Here is an 18,585-nt window from a genome sequence, read left to right on the forward strand (position 1 = left end):
TGAGATTGATTAGTGCGTTGAAAGCGACTCTTACAACTGTGCGCTCTTTTATTGCTTCAACTGGTTATTTACAATTGTGGAGTTTGAATTTTTCTCGGAAGACAATGAACTCTGCTCCTGCTTCAATGAAGGGAATGTAAACTTCGTGGTCATGCTTACATATGCTGTGAACAGATACCTATTTTTCTCTTGTAGAATTGGTATTTGCTTGGTTGCTGAGGAAATCACGGTAGACAAACAAAACAAACTTCAAATCCCATGCTTTGTGTTGTCCTGGTTCCATTAAAAATATGAAAGCCAATCTATACAAAGCTAAATTGTTCAATACCGAGCTTCCATTTCCTTAGGTCGCTGAAATTGGATTCCGTTCCCCCTCCCCTTTCTAATTCGTTATTTCCTGTATTTTTGTCAACTGCCAGCCTGAGTTTTCCTTCACTCACATTGGCTCATCTTTTTAAGATCACAGAAATGTGACGCTGAGGAAAGAAATAAAAGAAAATTTTGTGGATTTAAGCTAAAACTTAATATTTATTACTTAAAGATTTAAGTTGACTTTTAATTTATTAATTTAAAATTTTATTATTTATTATTCATTTTTAGGTATTAAGATTATTTTGTAAAATTATTTAAAAATTTATTCTAAATTATTAAATTGATATATTTACCTTTACTAATTTTAAGTAATATTTATGCTCATTAATTTTAACTCATATTTATTCTTATTTGATGTGAAATCCTAATTTTTAAATATACTCTCATTATTATAAGTAAACGAAGTAAAAAAGATTTAGGATTAAGAATAAGTTAATAAAATTATTAAGTCATGTTAAATCATTAAGTTGATTTGTCAAACATTTTCTTTGTATATCCATATTACTTCTTTGTGCTTATAAGATCAGTTCAAATTATTAGTTACCACTTGAATGCATTGGTGCTGATAATCAAATTTAATTTGGAATCCTTGCTCTCTTGTACTTTTTGGTTTTGGGGTCTATATCACTAGAGCTCAATTTTATTTTATTTTTTGGTGGGGTTGCTACTTGCTAGGGTCTGTAGAAGAAAATTACATTCCAGTCAAGGGTGGAATTGAAGTGGCCAATTTGGAAACTGCGGATAATAGTTCACAGTTTTATTATGGATGAAGGCCTAAGCGGAAACTTGTGAGAGACAAGGAACGGCTGCATGGCTCCGTGTCCATAGTGGACTTTCTTTTGCCTTCAATCAGAAGAAGCTCTCCCTTGTTCGCCTTGTCAGGAAGTATAATGCTTGGTTTTTCCACAAGTTCCTTTGTGTGTAAATTGCTCTCGATTTTGAAAAAGGAAAAAAATATGGTACTATGTGTATTGAACAAGTGATGCTTCATGTCTAAAATTATATTCAATGACTGAATTTCATGAACTGTTCGTTATTAATGTTATTATTATTATTATTTGTAAAAGCAATTCATAGAATTCATTTATGATACAAGCATTTTTCTAATGGAAGATGCCAAACATTATATAGAATTCATTTTTGGTACTAACACTTTTCTAATTAATGATGCCATTCTTGGAACAATGGCATCATTTACATGGGCAAGCCAGTAAAGCATTTTTCCAGGAGAGCACTCCATTCTAAAAAACTTGATTCAAGATTATAAGTTGCCTTATATGTGCTCTTTTGAGCTAAATAGTAAATACTGTGTCATTGGCATTCCTCTCATAACTCCTCATTGCACTTTGGAACCTAACGTATCAACAACAAAAGCTGCAATAACAGTCATTCCAAACCAACCAGATGACACAAACCACTCCGGTCTCTCATATAATGTTGCAAATTCTTGAAAACAGTTGGAACCTAAATGCTCATAGTGGTCATTTAGCTGCAATGTCTAAATATTAGTCATGTCCACAACCCAAACAGTGGCAAGTTCTGGATAGCCGCACCTGTGTACTTACCTGTATATCCAAATCCAATGAAGGTGTCAAATCACACCATGCCAACTGCAACGGAATACAATTTTGCTGCAGTCAAGAATATGCCCTCCATACAATTTCTTAAATTCTCTAGAATCTGATAGTCTAAACAAACTAAACCAGCAGTAAGACAGTTATCCAGACAAAACAAGTACATCTCGTGTCTTACAATAATGCAATAGAAGACTCTTCTACTCCGATTCCTTTATGCAGGACAAAGTTCATTTACTCCAGATATAGTGAGGCAGTCAGATGAATCACATTCGAATTGTCTGCTCTGAAGCTTCAATATTTGTCATTGCATTATCAACTCCCTGAATTTTAAAGCATACTACGGTAAAATTTTTGACCAAATTATGAAGTAAATTAGAGTAATATACATATATGTATCCAGCCCTATGTCAATTTACAACAGGGAAATAAGCAGCTATTCAAACTTCCCATTTAATGCAGGAAAAAGTTCTGCAGGTAAATATATGTTTTGGTGGTTGCTTTGCATGTTTTTCAATATTCTTTTCTTTTCTTCTTTTATCATTTTTTTTTCCTTTTTTCCTCTCCTTTTTTTCCATAATGCTTTTAGAAGGTAAATCCATGATCACAATTGCAATGAATAAATAAACCTATATGATCTACCCTCTCAATCACAAAGGCCAGATTCCAAAATACCTGAAAAAGGCTTAATTGCAGAACATTGTAAAAGAAGATATAATACATTATAAACTGCATGATCCACCCCAATCTTAATGAGTGGTGTTGCCTTGTGATTAGTTTAATGAAGAGAGCTGCTTCAGACTAAGCTGTTTCTCTTCTTTTTGTTTCCTTTCTCTTCGTTTTAGAATCTCAGCCTGCATCTAAACAGGTTTTGAAAATTGATAGTCCATGGTGTAATGGTGATCACCATGGAATGGTGCTAAGATACAATTCCACTTATGACTGACAATGAGAGAATTATTACTTCTTACGGGGGAAAGCAAGACCTACCTGTTAATCCCCATGTCTCAAACTATCTAAATGGTGTCTAATCTCATAGGGCCACGGGCAACCTCAGGCCATCTGATAACTGGTTCCTAACAATAAAACTACCTAAATGGTGTCTGATCTCATAGACACAGGTAACCTCAGGCCATCCAATAACTGCTCTTAATAATATTATTGTTCAATTTTTATTTTTTATTTTTCAAGTATTTTTTAACTTGAACTTTGTCCACAGACAAAGCCTCCAACGATGTCATTAAGCTGTTGGAAGTCCTCCAAGCCTGCAGTTAGGTATCAATGGGACACAAGGCCAACGATGATGGGAGAGAAACATGGGAATATTTTTAGTTATAAATGGATATAATAGATATCACATCATGGTAGATAATAGATATAATGAAAAATCAAATTCCCTAAGAGAATGGTAAGTTCAGTTGGTCAGAAACATCACCACTTAAATAAGGGAAATTTGATTGTTCTCAAGAGATTCAGGAACAAAATGGTTAGTCACAAGTACCTCTAATCAAATGCATAAGGATCATCTGCATATGGATTAAGAGAGCCTTCTGAAAATAACTCGCCTATATTTGAAGGGTGTAGATGCCTATCTCCCTTAATTTCCTGCACAAGGAATACAAATAGAACAAACTCCGATAAGCAGAAAGGAAATAAATATAGTTGCACTGTAAAGAATAATGGTTCACTTTTATATTCAACTAGTTAGACCTCTAGTACATGTGCTAACTAAGTGGATTGCTTTTTCCCCCTTCCTAGTCTCATTGCTCATGGGATATTCAGCAGGAATTAGGGAGCCCAAATGCACCATGTTTTGGTGAATTTATGGAGTTAAGCATATCCGAGCAAGACATTTTTAATAGCATCAGTTGCAGATCAAATCCCAAGAAGAAATCCAGAAACGACTAATTGCCCCTTCCATTACCTTGACAATAGTTCTGGGAGTATGGGCTTTGGGTGTATTGGCCTTCTTATGTTTTCTTGGATCCTGATGTGAAACAGATATGAGTAAACACCACTAGACAATACAATATAAGCAGCAAGCCCTGCGGCAAGACCTTTCACATGCACCTCCATGTGTATTTTATAATGTTGCTTTCAAATGGTCACATACCCCAAACATGACTGTACTTTTTGTTTTTCTTCGTTTTGTAATTGTTCTTCCATTAGTTGTCTCAACTTCATACTCATGGTGAGTTACCTGCAATGCAATCAAGAGGAGAGAGGCAGGTAGAATTTAGAAAGTTCAATCAGGATATATCAAAAATTTTAACCGACACTATTCAAATAATAAAGAAAATGATAATCCACTTTTCATCACCTTTCAGAAAGAAATGAATATTACATAATTAATGTTTTACTCACAAATGAAAAATGTGCATAGAAGTAAATCACCTTCTTACTATGTTTGGGAACACTTATTGCACTTCCTGGATTCACGTTCTCTACTTTCTTCAACAAGTTTGAAACTGGTGTTTGTGTTGCTCCCGGAAAAGGTGAATCCTATAAATAATAGAAAATACATACTAAGGTGGTTATAATATTATACTTTTTTCAAGGACCCAAATAACTGTAAAGGGATGCAAAATGTCACTTCCTTTTCTACCTTCTCTCTGTTTTCCACTCTTACCAGTGCACACTGACTTCTTTTTCTGTTACTAGAGTCTCTCATCTTAATTGATGAAATGGAGTAATCCTGCAATAGAATGGCATTTATAAAATTGAACTTATTTTTAAGTTTTGAGTATATACATGCATATATATATTGATGCATTGAGATGACTCACTAAATTAGATTGACATTTCATATTTCAAGCTTATGCTAAAGCAAGATCTCAAAAGCTTTCCCATGTCATAAAATTATGTTATTCACATCTGCTACTTAGCTGCAATAATGAAATTCTAAACCACATTTTACACAGATAGAACATCTAACAATTGAAACAAAAACTCAGAACAGGAATTTAAGAAAATAAAAAAAAAAAAAATTAATGCTGTGTCAATAAAAAAAAGGAAAAAAAAAAGCAACTCAAACAAGAAAACCTCAGTTTTCCATAGTGTGACTCTAGAAGATCCTTAGAAATTAGATAAAATAATCTTTTCCTACTATCTAGTTTTCATAAATATTTTGTTTCTTAGTATATATATATATATATATATATATATAGAGAGAGAGAGAGAGAGAGAGAGAGAGAACCTTTCTCTTTATGATTGCAAATCATGAAGCTCAAAATTTATCCTCTTGTTGCTTTATTTTAATGTATAAATAAACCTGTAAGATTGTATAATCGTGTCCCTCTAACTATCAAGGTTAATGGGGACGGTGATCAATGCGATGCCAAGAAACTAGTGATCTAAACGATACAAAGATTAGCATCAGATTCAGAATACACTAAAAAGAAAATAGCATCAGGCCATGGAACAAAACTTTTCATACTTCCATAATTCCAAAAAATAAAACCAAATAAACAAAAAATCCCACTCCTAGAGGGTTGAAGTTTAACTGGAAGTTGATGTTTGAAACCACTAAAGAGTAGCTGGAAGGTGAAGATGAAACCATGGTTTGGATTTAATATAGAATGAATGTTGGAAATTTATGTCACTAGCATACACACCAGGTTATCACTTTTGGTCACCAGATAGGGACTACATGAGTGATGAAACTATGAGCCAGACATTGTGTATAGACTCTTAAGCTACTAGGTTTCACTGTGATATTGTGTTTGAACTTCGAGAAAGCAGTCAATCAAAGCAAGAAAGCATTTACACTCAACAAACAGAAGCTGAAAATTACTTGGTCTCAGAGGTCACTACAATATGGAAAACACAAATCTTTGGGTAGATTCATTCTAGTACCAAACCATCAAGAAGTTCAGATATGGTGCATTAGAGGAACTATGTGACCAGTAAGTACCTCCACATTCACAAATATGAAAGCATGAAATTCATTTTTCAGGTGTATCTTGAATAGTTGGATGGAAAAAATTGATCAAACCATCTGATACTTAATATGGTTCTCTGTCAAATAAGATACTTCACAACTAAAGAAAAACCGAACCCAGGATGTAAGGCATTTTGCATGACTAAGATTAGTATCTTTGCACCCACACACAAATGGAGGGGCAGGGCAGTATATCATAGATATTCAATTATACAACCCAACCTTTTTTGAATTCACTTCTGGATCCTCTTGTGTTTTGTCACTCATTACTTTCCACTGCAATTGCAATAAAGCTCTCTGTCTGTCTTCCTGTAATATACAAAGATCAAGGTTAAGTTACATAAAATGACATTCTTATTGCACTTAAGGGAACTACATACTCTGGACTTCTGACGATCTAATTCCTCTTGGAGCTTCTTGCACTCATCCTCATGCTGGTGTCTCAAGACTTTAATCTGAACTTCATGCTCATTTCTGAGTAAAATTGTTTTCTAGACATTTTGTAAACCATTAGCAATGGGAGCAACCCCGAAGGTACCAATGGTTGACAGTTCAAACCCAAACTTAAAATGGCTATATATACCTCTCTCAAGTCATCTTCAGCTTGAAGCTGGACACGTTTAAGCTCTTCACTGTGGTCAGCTTTAAGACTCAGCTCCTTTCTATCATGCTCTTGCTGAATACGAGTGATCTGCAAAATGGACAGCATGAGGTTAATCCAGTAAAGAAGATTTCTGAACTTAAACTCAGGTTTAATTAAATTTTCACAAGATATCAGTAAATAAGAAGAGGGCTTGAAGATCAGACTAAAATTATGCAATACAACATGCTGATAATACTAAACATTTATGAGTTCCAAACTTTCTAAGTTTGAAACTAATATGATCAATTACTAACTTGCATATCAGTTTGCTTCATAAATTGGTTAAAGGTTCATAAACTATACAGAATTATGGATGTACTCTTTAGAATGGTGATAGAGTCATTATGTGAAGGAACTTCTTCTTCTTTTTTATTTTTTTGAAAGGGAAATGAGAATTAGGATTAAGTTATATGCAGGAAATTCTACCCCATATATATAATATTAATACATGAGATGATTGAATATGAAAAATAATTATTCCCTGAAAACAAGAAATCAATTCATAAATTATGCTATGATCAAACTCCCCTTAAGTTAGAAATCAAGGTTATTAATGTACCATATGAAGAAAAGTGAATAAACATTCAATTTCAATCTGGCATGATTCTAATAACTACCAAATTGGTGTGTTCCTCTTGAATGTGCATCAAATACAGCCTTGATTCTTCTTTGCATTCTGCAAGTTTCTGGTCACATTTTCTTTCCATTTCCCTGACAACTTCATCCATCTGAAGGTTCAAAATAGGTAAGAAACATGATTCATGCACATGTTGCAACAGACAATGGTTATGAGTGAACCTTTTCTTTCTCAAGATTGATAATCTCTAATTTCTCCACCTCATACTTCTTCCGGATGTCATTAATTGCCTATCAAACTCCATTAAAGGTCAATTTAAAGGAACTTGCCAAACCATTTAGGAAGTTCAAGTAAGACGAACAGTAAGAGATAACACCTGATCATTCCTCTGAGATATTTCCTTCAAATGCCTTGATAACTCTAATTGTTTAGTTTCAAGCATCAGATCGTATTGCTTCTTGGTTTCTGTAATTTTACTCTCAGCAGCATCTAGCAATGCCTGATTCTGCAATAACATACTGGATTTTTCTTAGACATGCTATAGGAAATGATAAATCCATCCAAATAATCCAACCAACTGTTTAGTAAACCTCTATATTTTGAACTTCCAGCTGCTTCACTCTGTCCTTATACTGCAGAATAAGCTGTTCCTTCTCCTGCAAGATGTTTTGGAGCTGGCTGACTTGATTCTCCAATGAATCTACATGTTGCTTATCCTTCTCACCCTCCTTTTGCAGAATTTCTATTTTATCTGCCCTTTTTAGTATCTCTGCTTGTAATTTCTCAGTATTATCTTTGTTCTCAGTTTCTAGTGTTGACAATTTCAGTAATAAATCTTTCTGTAAGGTTCAAAAAATCAGGTTAGGTATAGCAAAAGAAGCATGCAAAGTATGTCATGGATGAATAACCAAACTTGCAAACCATTTTATTCTCAGATGATTTCAAACTTTCTGATTGAGTGTTAATAATCTCCTCTAACTTGGTAACTAACATCTCCTTGTCGATCTTCCTTGAGACAAGATTTTCTACTTCTGACTCCAACGTCTGAATTTTCTCCCCTGCTAAGCGGCATTCCTCTGCAAGCTGTGCTGTTACAAAATTGTGGGCTTCCTGAAGTTCAACAACCTTATTGTTTAACACCTGATTTTTCAGCTGTAATGCATCTTTTTCAGATGCAATGCACAAGAATGTACGATGGAGTTGAGCGTATTGTTGTTGAGAATGCTTAGCAGCAAGGTCTCTCTCCTGCTGAGCCAGCTTGACATAAGAGCAGTTCATGTGGTTTAGCTGATCAAACTTGTCTGAAAAATTCAAACTTTGTTTATCCAAGTCAATCAACTTTACAGACCACTTTTGAACCAAATCTTCAATTATTTTTCTCTCGTGGAGTGATAGGGCTAATCGTTTAGCAAAATCATCATTGCTCAATTGAAGATGACTCTTTTCTTTCTCCAAGTTCTCTTGAGAAGCTATCAAATGTTTAAACTCATCTTCTTTCAATCTTAACTCAATATGCACTTCTTCCAATTTAGAGTTCAAGCTCTCTGTGGCCAACCTACTAGCAGCTACAGTTGCTTCAAACTGCTTGATCATAGCATCTGCAAGCAAAATCATAAAATCAAATCCTCACTTAAAGAAGGAAAACTGAAAATATAAACATAAAGTTGTATTTCTGAAACACTGATTACAATCTACATTGCATTCTGATAGGGTTTTTCTACAACCAACATAATTCTAAATTATTCAGTTGTAATCTTCTCTTCCACTCTGCTGACCTCCTGTGAATTAAACGGCAAGTGGATCCTAAAGTCTATGGTAAGAAAGAATTCACCTTTTTCCTCTAGGAGATTGGCAGTTTTGCATTGCTCATCTCTGTGAAACTGCTCCCTTTCCTCTTGCTGAATTTTAAGTTCCTTCAGCTCTTTCTCATCTACAGTCCAGATCCAAACACAATAACAGAAATACAAGTGTGAAAAGTGAATAACTCTCCAGGTATTGGCTAAAACTAATTTATCATCTTTATCTTGATAGCAGTACAATGGCGGTCCTTGTTCTAGAAACTGAACAGGTTTTCATGGAATAGGTGGATCAGTATTGCTTACAATTTTTTATGCTTTCCTCCGCAGACTCCAATTTCAAAGACAGACCATTCATCTGATCATTTAAACCATCAAAAGCCACTGAACTTGCAGATAGTTTGTCTTCGAAAAGTTCCTTATCTTTTTCAGCTGTTGATGCAAGTTAAAGATTTGTATGTAGTGTTCAATTACCAAATATGAAAGACATAGACTAAGCAGTAAAAAGAAAACCTACCATCCTGAACCTGGCAAGCCAAGTGCTGCAAAGTTTCAGTGAGCTGCTCGCATAAGGTCTTTGTTGAAAAGAATTTTGATTCCAACCCTGTCCAGAGCTTTTCATCCTCTTTCTGCTTCACTTTGAGCTTTGCATTCTCATTAAGAGCGTACTGCAACTTTTCCTCCAATATCTGGATATCCTCCATTGATTTCTTCAGCTTAGAATTCTGCATTTGTGAAACTTCGTGATCAGAGATTACTACACAAACTAATCTGATCAAGAAATTTCCAGAGCATAAAACTATACTTCTACAGATGTAAATATAAGATATAGAGACAGTGATTAGAATTTCTTGGCAATTCAGTATTAGTGACTCATCAAACAGCATGTCTTTGTTTAGTGATGAGAAAGGGATAATTCTATGAGGTACGTCTCACAAAAATCATCAAATTATAGGTCGAAATGGGAGAACAAGACCCAGAGAACACACTTGTACACACAGGACATACATTGATTTTTTTTTTTTTTTTTTTATTTCCTTTTAAAAATGAGAAAAAGAAGAATAAAAAAATGCTACAGTTATAAATTAAATATGGCCGAGAAAATTATTGATGAGTGTGAATGTATAACACTGTGTGTGTGTGAGAGAGAGATTATAAGTTCAATATACCGCCATTTCAAGGTCAGTTTTCACAGACGCTTGCTCTTTAACCAATTTCTCTGAAAATGGATGGATCACCAACTTGATCAACAATGGTTCAAAATTTTCCATGGAAAAAACAAAAAGAAAATAAAAGGAACAGCGAGAAAACCAAAATTTTCAAACCTGCAGTGAGCTTCAAATTCGCAAAACTTCCTAATGTGATCGAATCTGAAGATGGACGACCAGGAACGGAAAAGGTTTTTGCGGTTCCAGGGATGGATCCTGATAAAGATTTGAATTGATCCAAGCTCTTGAGGCCCGAAAACCCTAGCTTATGCATCGCGGAATTGAAGATCAATACCAATGAGAAAACCCTAAATTCTTGAACCGATTCTCTCGAGGTAACCAAAGAAATGAGAGCAACTCTCTTGCGTTCTAGAACTTGGCCGCTTAGACAGCAAGTCAAATGAAACCAGGCGGGAAAATGGGGTATTTATATCGTTCTTGAATAAGGCGGTTAGATTTGTGGCACTTATCAGGTGTGGATGGCACCACTAAACTGCTTTGTGAATTTCATGACATCCAATGGGGAGCTTTGACTAAGTGCGTGTACTATTTCATGACATCTTACTAGGATTATCATGTACTATTTCATATGGTCACAATTTTTAAGTTTTATTTTATTTTAAGATTTAAGATGTATATATATGTTTTGTATTTTCAGTACTCTTTAATATCCTTCTTTATTTTCTGATATCGCAGACAGCACATGTGATTAAGTCAAAAAAATCGAGTGATGGGGGGACCAATATAAAAAATCGAAAAGAAATATTGGAAAAATGGAGGTGCAAACGGGCCTAGGGTCTCGGATGTGCGACGATGCGATCAAACCTACGCTATTTGCTTCCTTTGATGTCCGAATTGCTGATTTTTTGCCGATTCTGTCGCGGTACCCGAGACCTCAGTGCTTTGCTCGAATGAACTAACTAAAGCCTGATGTCTTCGACCTCCAAAACCCTAATAATCCAATATCCGAAGACCTCGATTGTCTCGCTCTTCACTTTCTTTGATTCAACCATTGCATTTCATAATGCCGGGTCTGGAGGTCTGGTTCCGGGATTGGATTTCACATGAACAATCTCAGATTCTTGTTTCCGATCCGGATTCGGTTTTATTTGCTAATGGAGGATTATTTCTGGAACCGACCATTCCTTCTTCATTTGTGCATTTGATTTCTTTGAGGAGTTCTTCTACCGGTGTTTCGAGTTCATTTGATTGTTCTTCTGTTCATCGTCGGAAACAGGTGGTTTTAGGGGGTTGCCGGCGAGAAAGAAGGGTTCCAGAGGCGTTTGGAGGTGGGTTTTTGTCGGTGAGCTTGAGAAGTGATGGATTTGCACAAGAGTCAACGGGATGTTTGGTCCGAAACGGAGATAAGGGCTCCGAGGAGGCGGCCAGATTCCAGGGAGGTAACGTGGTCGTTGAGGAAGGTGAGAAACAGGATGAAGTTAGGGTAGGGGGTACGAGTGCGATGAACACCACGAAGCATCTATGGGCGGGTGCCCTTGCCGCCATGGTTTCAAGGTCTGTTTTCTTCTTTTTCCTTTGATATTTCAGATTACGGCGTTAACTTCTCATGCCTTGTTGCAAATTTTACCTTCTTTTCCATTTTTGCTAGAATAACACAATGAAATAGTACAGAAGTTGCTAAAGTTTGTTCTGATTTCTGCTTGTATGGGTCCTTAAATTTACGGAGTTTAAATTCATGGGTTCTCATTTTTCTGATACTTCTTCAAAATTATTCTCCTTAGAACTTATAACTTATTGGATAGCAAGTATTGAGGAACAAAAGTGCAGAACAAGGTAATTTGATTTAACCCTATTTGGCTACAGACCATGAAACTCTGATTACATGATTTTGATCAATCGATCAAGACATCAGTTTTTAAAATGCTTTTTTTTTTTTTTTGCCTGATTAATAAGTTTGAAAATTTTACTTATGTGGTTATTCTTTCATCTTAGCTTGCATTTGGTATGTGGGAATAGGAATGAATTAATCTATTGGCTCAACTTAGGATGTACATGGCAGAAGGCACTTTGTCTACATTTGAGTTTGTAGATTGGTTGGGGTCTAATCAAGGGAGGGAGCAGTTTTTTTAATTTCCCTTTGTTTTGGCGAGACCTTTTGATGTACCTGGTATACAACCTATATAACTTGGTGTGTAGGCCTTTTCATCAATATAATTTTCCTCTTTACTTTTTTGAAAAAAAATGTGGGAACAGGAATAAAAAGAGGATGGGAATGGACGTAAATCGCACTACCATGTAAAAGAGAGGAATTAAAATCTTAGTAAAGTTGGGATTTGGTTTTCATAACAATGAATTTTTTTATTCCTTTTTCATTCTAAAAAACAATCCAAACCCATAAATGAATGGGAATGGAATTGATTTCCCATTCCCTATTTTAGCGTTCCAAACATGGCCATAGTGTATAAAATGGTGGCTTTGGCCTATTAAAATTTTCTTCAATAGTCCAAATATCTGTAAAGTAATAGCCAGACGACGAGCAGCTATGTAATAGGTGTAAAACTGAGCATAGAGAATTCAGTCTCATAATTTTACGTTTATTAAAATGCTATCAATCAAATTATTAAACGTTAAAGTTTGCATCAGGGCAAGTAGTCAATCTTGAACAGGGCATTCATGCAGATAGTAACTAGCATGGACCATGTGGTTCAAGTGATAGCTGATCTGTTGCTTTTAGACATAGGATATAGCTTTTAAATGCCATTCAATAATCACAGGTTCTTAGTACATATGGTGTTCAGAGTCATTTCAGATGACATCTTTATCTTCTAAGTCTTATTGTTCTAGTTATATTTCCTTTGAAATGTGGGAGCTAGAATTAAAAAATAAAACATAAAACCAAACTGTCCTTTAAGATGAAATTTACCAAAAGTGTGAGCCTAGGGCATTAGGCCTTGCAGGAAAAATTGAATTTTATCAAGTGGAGCCATACATGTGTTTTGTCTATCTTCCTTCTCCATAAGCTTGCATATCTCCTCATTCAGGTCACTATTTATCTCCTATAAATTTTTGGTTGCATCTCTTTTAACCCTTGTGGTTAGCCTGTTCGGAACTCCTTTTTTCTCCATTTTTACATCCATTGTCCTTTTCCTATTGATCTATATTGGTTGGTTGCATTGATTTATATGGTTGGTTACAATACCTTGGAGGATACTGTCTCAAACATTCTGAATTTTCATAATCTTTAAGAAGTTCCTATGACATTTATGTTTCAATTCTTAAAATAAATATCTAGCGTTAATTTTTTATTTATGCATTTTTGTGGAGGCCACAACTTTGCATCAAGTTCCTGCTGTTGCGATCACTCGGAATATTTTATTTTATTTCCTTTCAGTTCTTCATGACACTCTTCTGGTGATCACCTAAAAAAATTAGTGTGCCTAAAATCTATGCAATTTTAAAACTCAACCTTACCTGTTTCTGAGGTGGTGTTGTTGCAATGATCAAGACATTTCTAAGCATTCCTATGGTTAAATGTCTTGTCCCTTGTTTTAGTTTGATGTTCAATTCTGAGGACAAGTGAGGTATTAAAAAATAAATGAACAAAAAAACTAACCAAAACAAAACAAATTCAGAGCACAGTACTGGTGTTGGCAGACTAGATTTTTCATGGTGGTTTTGTTGTCAATATTCATCATAACATACTAGTGGCAGCACCGAACATCTCACAAAAAATGTCTTTGGATGCTTCTGTTTTGTGGTCTTCTGCCACTCAACTTTATTGCTTTATTTGTTACAATTTTGGAACCACTTCTACCATGTCTAATTTGCTGATTAGGTGTATAGATTGGCAACTTGAATAGTTACAGTACTCTCTACATTGGTTCCAACTATGGTCATTTTCCTATTAGCCTCTATACGTATAATGCATGTCATCTATAAAATTTTCTGTTCTTTAACCTTTAGGACACACCCAAAAAGGCAGTGCTTTATATTGCAGGCGATTTCCAATCTGCATGAGATCAATGTGTTTGAGCTAGGATTTTTATAGGCCCAATTATAAAGGGTTCAACCTGATGATAAGCAGATTTACTTTGGTTAGGCCAACGAATGCCAGCTCAAGTTCAACCTGATTAGTGCTGATTAATTGCCATATTTTGTGTTACTGGCATAAAATTTTCTTTTATTGGAATAGACTATTATTTCATTTATCGGACTTAGGAGAATTTTTTTAAATGCAAATTATATATACCTTTGCTAATAAATTTGTGTGGAAAATGGAACTGATGTTGCATAAACAGTAATAAATTGTTATGAATTTTTTCATATACCCCTTAATTTAGATAATTTAAATGAGGGTGTTAGGTTTCATTGACACTCTGCTTTTGAGATTAGAAAATCATATTGTTATTTGGCTATTAAGGAACATCAAAGTGGTATTTGGATGTTGAACTTGTTCATTAATGCTAGCATGCCATTTCTCTGATTCTTCTATGTCAAAAAATGTTCTCCTATCAGAACTTTTGTTGCCCCGCTGGAGAGACTAAAGCTGGAATATATAGTTCGTGGTGAACAGAAGCATTTATTTGAGCTCATCAAGACAATTGCTAGCTCTCAAGGCTTGAGAGGCTTTTGGAAGGGGAATTTTGTGAACATTCTTCGAACTGCTCCATTTAAGGCAGTTAATTTTTATGCTTATGACACATACAGAAAGCAACTGCTCAAATTTTCTGGAAATGAGGAAACCACAAATTTTGAGAGGTTTATTGCTGGTGCTGCAGCTGGAATTACTGCTACCATACTCTGCTTACCATTGGATACCGTATGTGACAGCTTGAGAATTTACATATACTTTTTAATTGATCTCGTTAATATTTTAAACTGTTTCATCTAGCATTACTCTTCATTGTGGAAGTACTGATTAGTGTTATCATGTGTGTATGATAGATCAACTGGATGGTATGGTCAACCTTTTACATTTTTTATTTAAACTTTTATTGGCAGATGAGAGATAGATTGAAATGTTGCCAATAAAAAATGGCTCAACCACGTATACAGGTTGAGCTTTACATTTTACTGCACAGGAAAGATTGGTCCAGGATTAGGCATCTTATTGGACATAAGGGATCTTGAAAAGTGTAGGATATGTCAAGTACCTAGAAAATGAAGAGCCTTAAAACTATAGGATTGGTTGAATCATAGGCTTCCACCTGATTAGTTATGCTTTGTAAATACTGAAGGTGCAATTAGTGAATCAAGTAGATGATGTTTAGTTGTTGTCTGGCAATTCAAAAATATGTTCTCAAAGCGATACATTGCTGTAAGACTAAAAGTAATTCCCATTTTTAAACGATACTCTTGTTGACTCTGTTTTGAATTGTTTTTACTTTGTAATTGAATTTGAAATCTGAAATACACTTTAAATGTTACATATGTTAGATCCGGACCAAGATGGTGGCACCTGGTGGTGAAGCCTTGGGTGGTGTTATTGGCACTTTCCGCCATATGATCCAAACTGAAGGATTCTTCTCCCTTTACAAGGGTTTGGTGCCTTCCATTATAAGTATGGCACCTTCAGGTGCAGTTTTCTATGGTGTGTATGATATATTGAAATCAGCTTACTTGCATTCACCAGAAGGCAGGAAAAGAATTCAGAACATGAGCCAACAGGGCCAAGAACTGAATGTGTTAGACCAGCTAGAGTTGGGACCAATCAGAACATTGCTGTATGGGGCTGTTGCTGGTGCTTGTGCAGAAGCTGCCACCTACCCTTTTGAAGTTGTGAGGAGACAGCTTCAACTGCAAGTCCAGGCAACTAAGTTGAGTGCATTGGCAACTTGTGTCAAGATAGTCGAACATGGAGGTGTTCCAGCTCTCTATGCAGGACTTATTCCCAGCTTACTACAGGTATGGAAATGAAAAGCTCTGGATTTATCTTCATTTATTATTTTGCAATTCCATAGAAGTTTGTAGATATCAAATTTATGTTGGCAGCCCAAATATGGTGTTTGGGCACCTGATACCACTTAAGCATTATTCTCAATGTTTCTGCATATATGATTTCTCAAGACTCCAGACAAAAATGCCATTACAGTGGATTTTAAATGTTATGGTTCATCCACATATTTGTTTTCAAGCCCTGCAACTATTTGATGTTTTAACCCAACTGTCTGGACTCAAATGCTAACCACTGGAATCTGAGTTCCAATATATCAGCTAGGGAATTATGGACTCTGACTATGACGTGTTTCCTTTGAAGCATTTCTATGCCAATTTTACTCTCTGCACTATATTAATTTTATTCTTGTACTGCAGTTAACTAATTATTTGTGTTTCCTTTGAAGCTTTTCCGTGCTAATTTAATATTCTCTGCACTATGTATTAAATCTATTATAATTGTACAGTAATGATGTTGTGGAGATTTGAGTATTGATGCCTTGGAAATCTTGGTTTCCATGTTCTAGTGTTTTTCCCTTTTTGTTAATATCTTGCTTCTTCAGGTACTACCTTCAGCTTCGATAAGTTATTTTGTTTACGAGTTCATGAAGATTGTTCTCAAAGTGGAATGAGTTCAATGATCAGAGATATAGACCCTTTTGGGTCAAAATGATAGGGGTTGGGTGTTACTCAAGGATGAGCACTGGACAGATTTTGAATGGTAAGGTAAGGCTGAGTCATTTACATCATCAATTAACCTTCAATATTCTCTTTCCCACTGCAAAGAAGAAGAATACAATGAACTTCTGCAGTGCCTCAAAACTCATTTCTTCCAATTCAAAGTCTTCGGCCTCTACACTGTCATTTGTAAATCTATCCTTTTATCAGCTACTAATATTTTGATTTCATATTTCCGAAACTTGATTTTGATCCTTAGGAGCCAATTTTTGTCTTAGGGTCGAATATATTCACCATCAAAAAGTTATATGAGCTATCATCAATGCAAGTACAATTAATTGTAGTGCGGGTGGATGAGTCCCAAGTCAGATTTGAGAGTTACTTTTCTTTGTCTTTCTTTTTGTTTAGGATCATTCTTTTCTTTTCTTTTTTTTGATTGGGTGTGAGATGGAATTAATCCAATTATGTAGGATTCCAGGGATTATATTTGATTGTGGATCACACATACTAAATCCAGGTCTGAATTTTTTTATAGCTGTATTGAATTTGATTCCTGATTAAACTACTTTGATTTTTGCTTAATTTGGGCATTTAGTGTTTTTTCAGAGTCAATTATTGAATTTTATTTGGTAAAACTATGGAAAATTATCATTCGTGTGGCCGGAAAATGTACACATGAAACATGCCAAGTGGTTCTATTTTGTTTCTGCTTGATATCAGATTAGGGGAAAAATTAGTTTTTAGAAGTGGAATAGTTTGAAAACGACCCAAGCCCCGCCCAAGCCTGAAAAAACTTGAATTCAAAGCCCGCCGGAAGCTTTTTGGGATGATATTAGCTATCATAATGGCGTATAAATATTTATAATTTGATGTTATGCTATTAATTGTTATTTTGTTATTGTAATCTAATTTAATTTAATGTGTATGATTTAGAATATGTTTTGACAGTAATTTTAGGAAATATTTTTAACTTTTTTAACACTTAATGATAATTAAAGTTGTCATTCAAAGTTTCATAATAAATATAATGCAAAATATTAATTATACACATGTTTGTCTTTGTTTATATTTTAGAGATCTCTTAATTTATTTTATAATTTTCATTATGTATAATTTGATTTTAAGATTTTTTAAAATAATATTTAAATGAAATGAAAGGTCCCTAATCATCTTCAGAACTTGAAAAGTATGTTAGGTTTGGTGGTCTGAATTTACACCAATGGTACTGATTTAATCCGATACTAGGCTAAAAAGGTGGGCTGAACCGGAAGGATCCTTGTCGATGAGTGGACTGGTCGGTCTATTCGGTTCGAATTCTAAATATGGAATCAAACCATGGGGCTTGTAAGAGACTTGGAGATGAAGTTATTGTTGGAGTAGGAGTGGATTCCATAATTATAGAGAGGGGAAAGGAAAATAAAGGAGTGGATTATATCTTTGCAAAATTAATGGGGGGCGATTTTTTTCAATTTGATCACTGTTTTGAATTGTGTATGGAATAACCCTGAGATTATTCAAGTTTTTTATTTAACTCAATCAACATAATTATAGCTCATGGGAGTTATCAATTATATCTATTTTGGTGGTTTTATTGAGCACTTCGTGCATGGGTGTTATGGGAGCACCATGCTTGGATGGGCTCGTTTCGGTAGCCATGTAGTAATGGGTCCCATCTAGATGGCTTGACTAGATGCATCCAGCACCGGCTTCTAGCAAGCGGACAGGCCTAATACAAGTGTGAACCTTGACCATCTGATTGAGGACACGTGGTTGAGTTGATTCGGTTAAGTAAATAAAGTCTAAAATGATTTCATCGCATTTTAATATTTCATTGTCGTGGCACGCCTATACGAGAGCGGTTACACATAAAGACATTTTGTTCTAGACTCGTAACGTAACCGT

At 35.1% G+C, this 18,585-nt stretch overlaps 2 protein-coding genes across 5 annotated transcripts; one reads left to right on the top strand and one right to left on the bottom strand.

Annotated features, from left to right (window-relative positions):
* Nucleotides 1-1,777: 1,777 nt before the first annotated feature.
* On the bottom strand, nucleotides 1,778-10,384 carry LOC100250613 (synaptonemal complex protein 2). 4 transcript variants are annotated; one of them, XM_010666026.3, is made up of 19 exons: nucleotides 10,228-10,384; nucleotides 10,072-10,121; nucleotides 9,420-9,627; nucleotides 9,209-9,334; nucleotides 8,938-9,036; nucleotides 8,028-8,704; nucleotides 7,697-7,945; nucleotides 7,483-7,611; nucleotides 7,328-7,396; nucleotides 7,147-7,257; nucleotides 6,470-6,577; nucleotides 6,267-6,341; nucleotides 6,109-6,195; nucleotides 4,552-4,641; nucleotides 4,341-4,448; nucleotides 4,060-4,146; nucleotides 3,871-3,933; nucleotides 3,448-3,551; nucleotides 1,778-2,269 (listed from the first exon to the last, which is right to left on the bottom strand). In XM_010666026.3, the coding sequence occupies exons 1-18, from the start codon at nucleotides 10,382-10,384 to the stop codon at nucleotides 3,450-3,452; spliced, it is 2,595 nt and encodes an 864-aa protein (XP_010664328.1). In that variant the 3' UTR covers nucleotides 1,778-2,269; nucleotides 3,448-3,449. The 4 variants fall into 4 exon arrangements, with proteins under 4 accessions (XP_010664328.1, XP_003634472.1, XP_010664327.1 ...); XM_003634424.4 differs by having other exon boundaries at nucleotides 4,576-4,641; nucleotides 6,267-6,377; XM_010666025.3 differs by having other exon boundaries at nucleotides 6,267-6,377.
* Nucleotides 10,385-11,081: 697 nt separating this feature from the next.
* LOC100255796 (probable mitochondrial adenine nucleotide transporter BTL3) lies at nucleotides 11,082-17,265 on the top strand. Its single transcript, XM_002284116.5, has 4 exons — nucleotides 11,082-11,625; nucleotides 14,587-14,890; nucleotides 15,508-15,975; nucleotides 16,569-17,265. The coding sequence occupies exons 1-4, from the start codon at nucleotides 11,135-11,137 to the stop codon at nucleotides 16,635-16,637; spliced, it is 1,332 nt and encodes a 443-aa protein (XP_002284152.3). The 5' UTR covers nucleotides 11,082-11,134; the 3' UTR covers nucleotides 16,638-17,265.
* The last annotated feature ends 1,320 nt before the right edge of the window (nucleotides 17,266-18,585 follow it).

Source organism: Vitis vinifera, chromosome 18, assembly GCF_030704535.1.
Source record: "Vitis vinifera cultivar Pinot Noir 40024 chromosome 18, ASM3070453v1".
NCBI classification, from domain to species: domain Eukaryota; kingdom Viridiplantae; phylum Streptophyta; class Magnoliopsida; order Vitales; family Vitaceae; genus Vitis; species Vitis vinifera.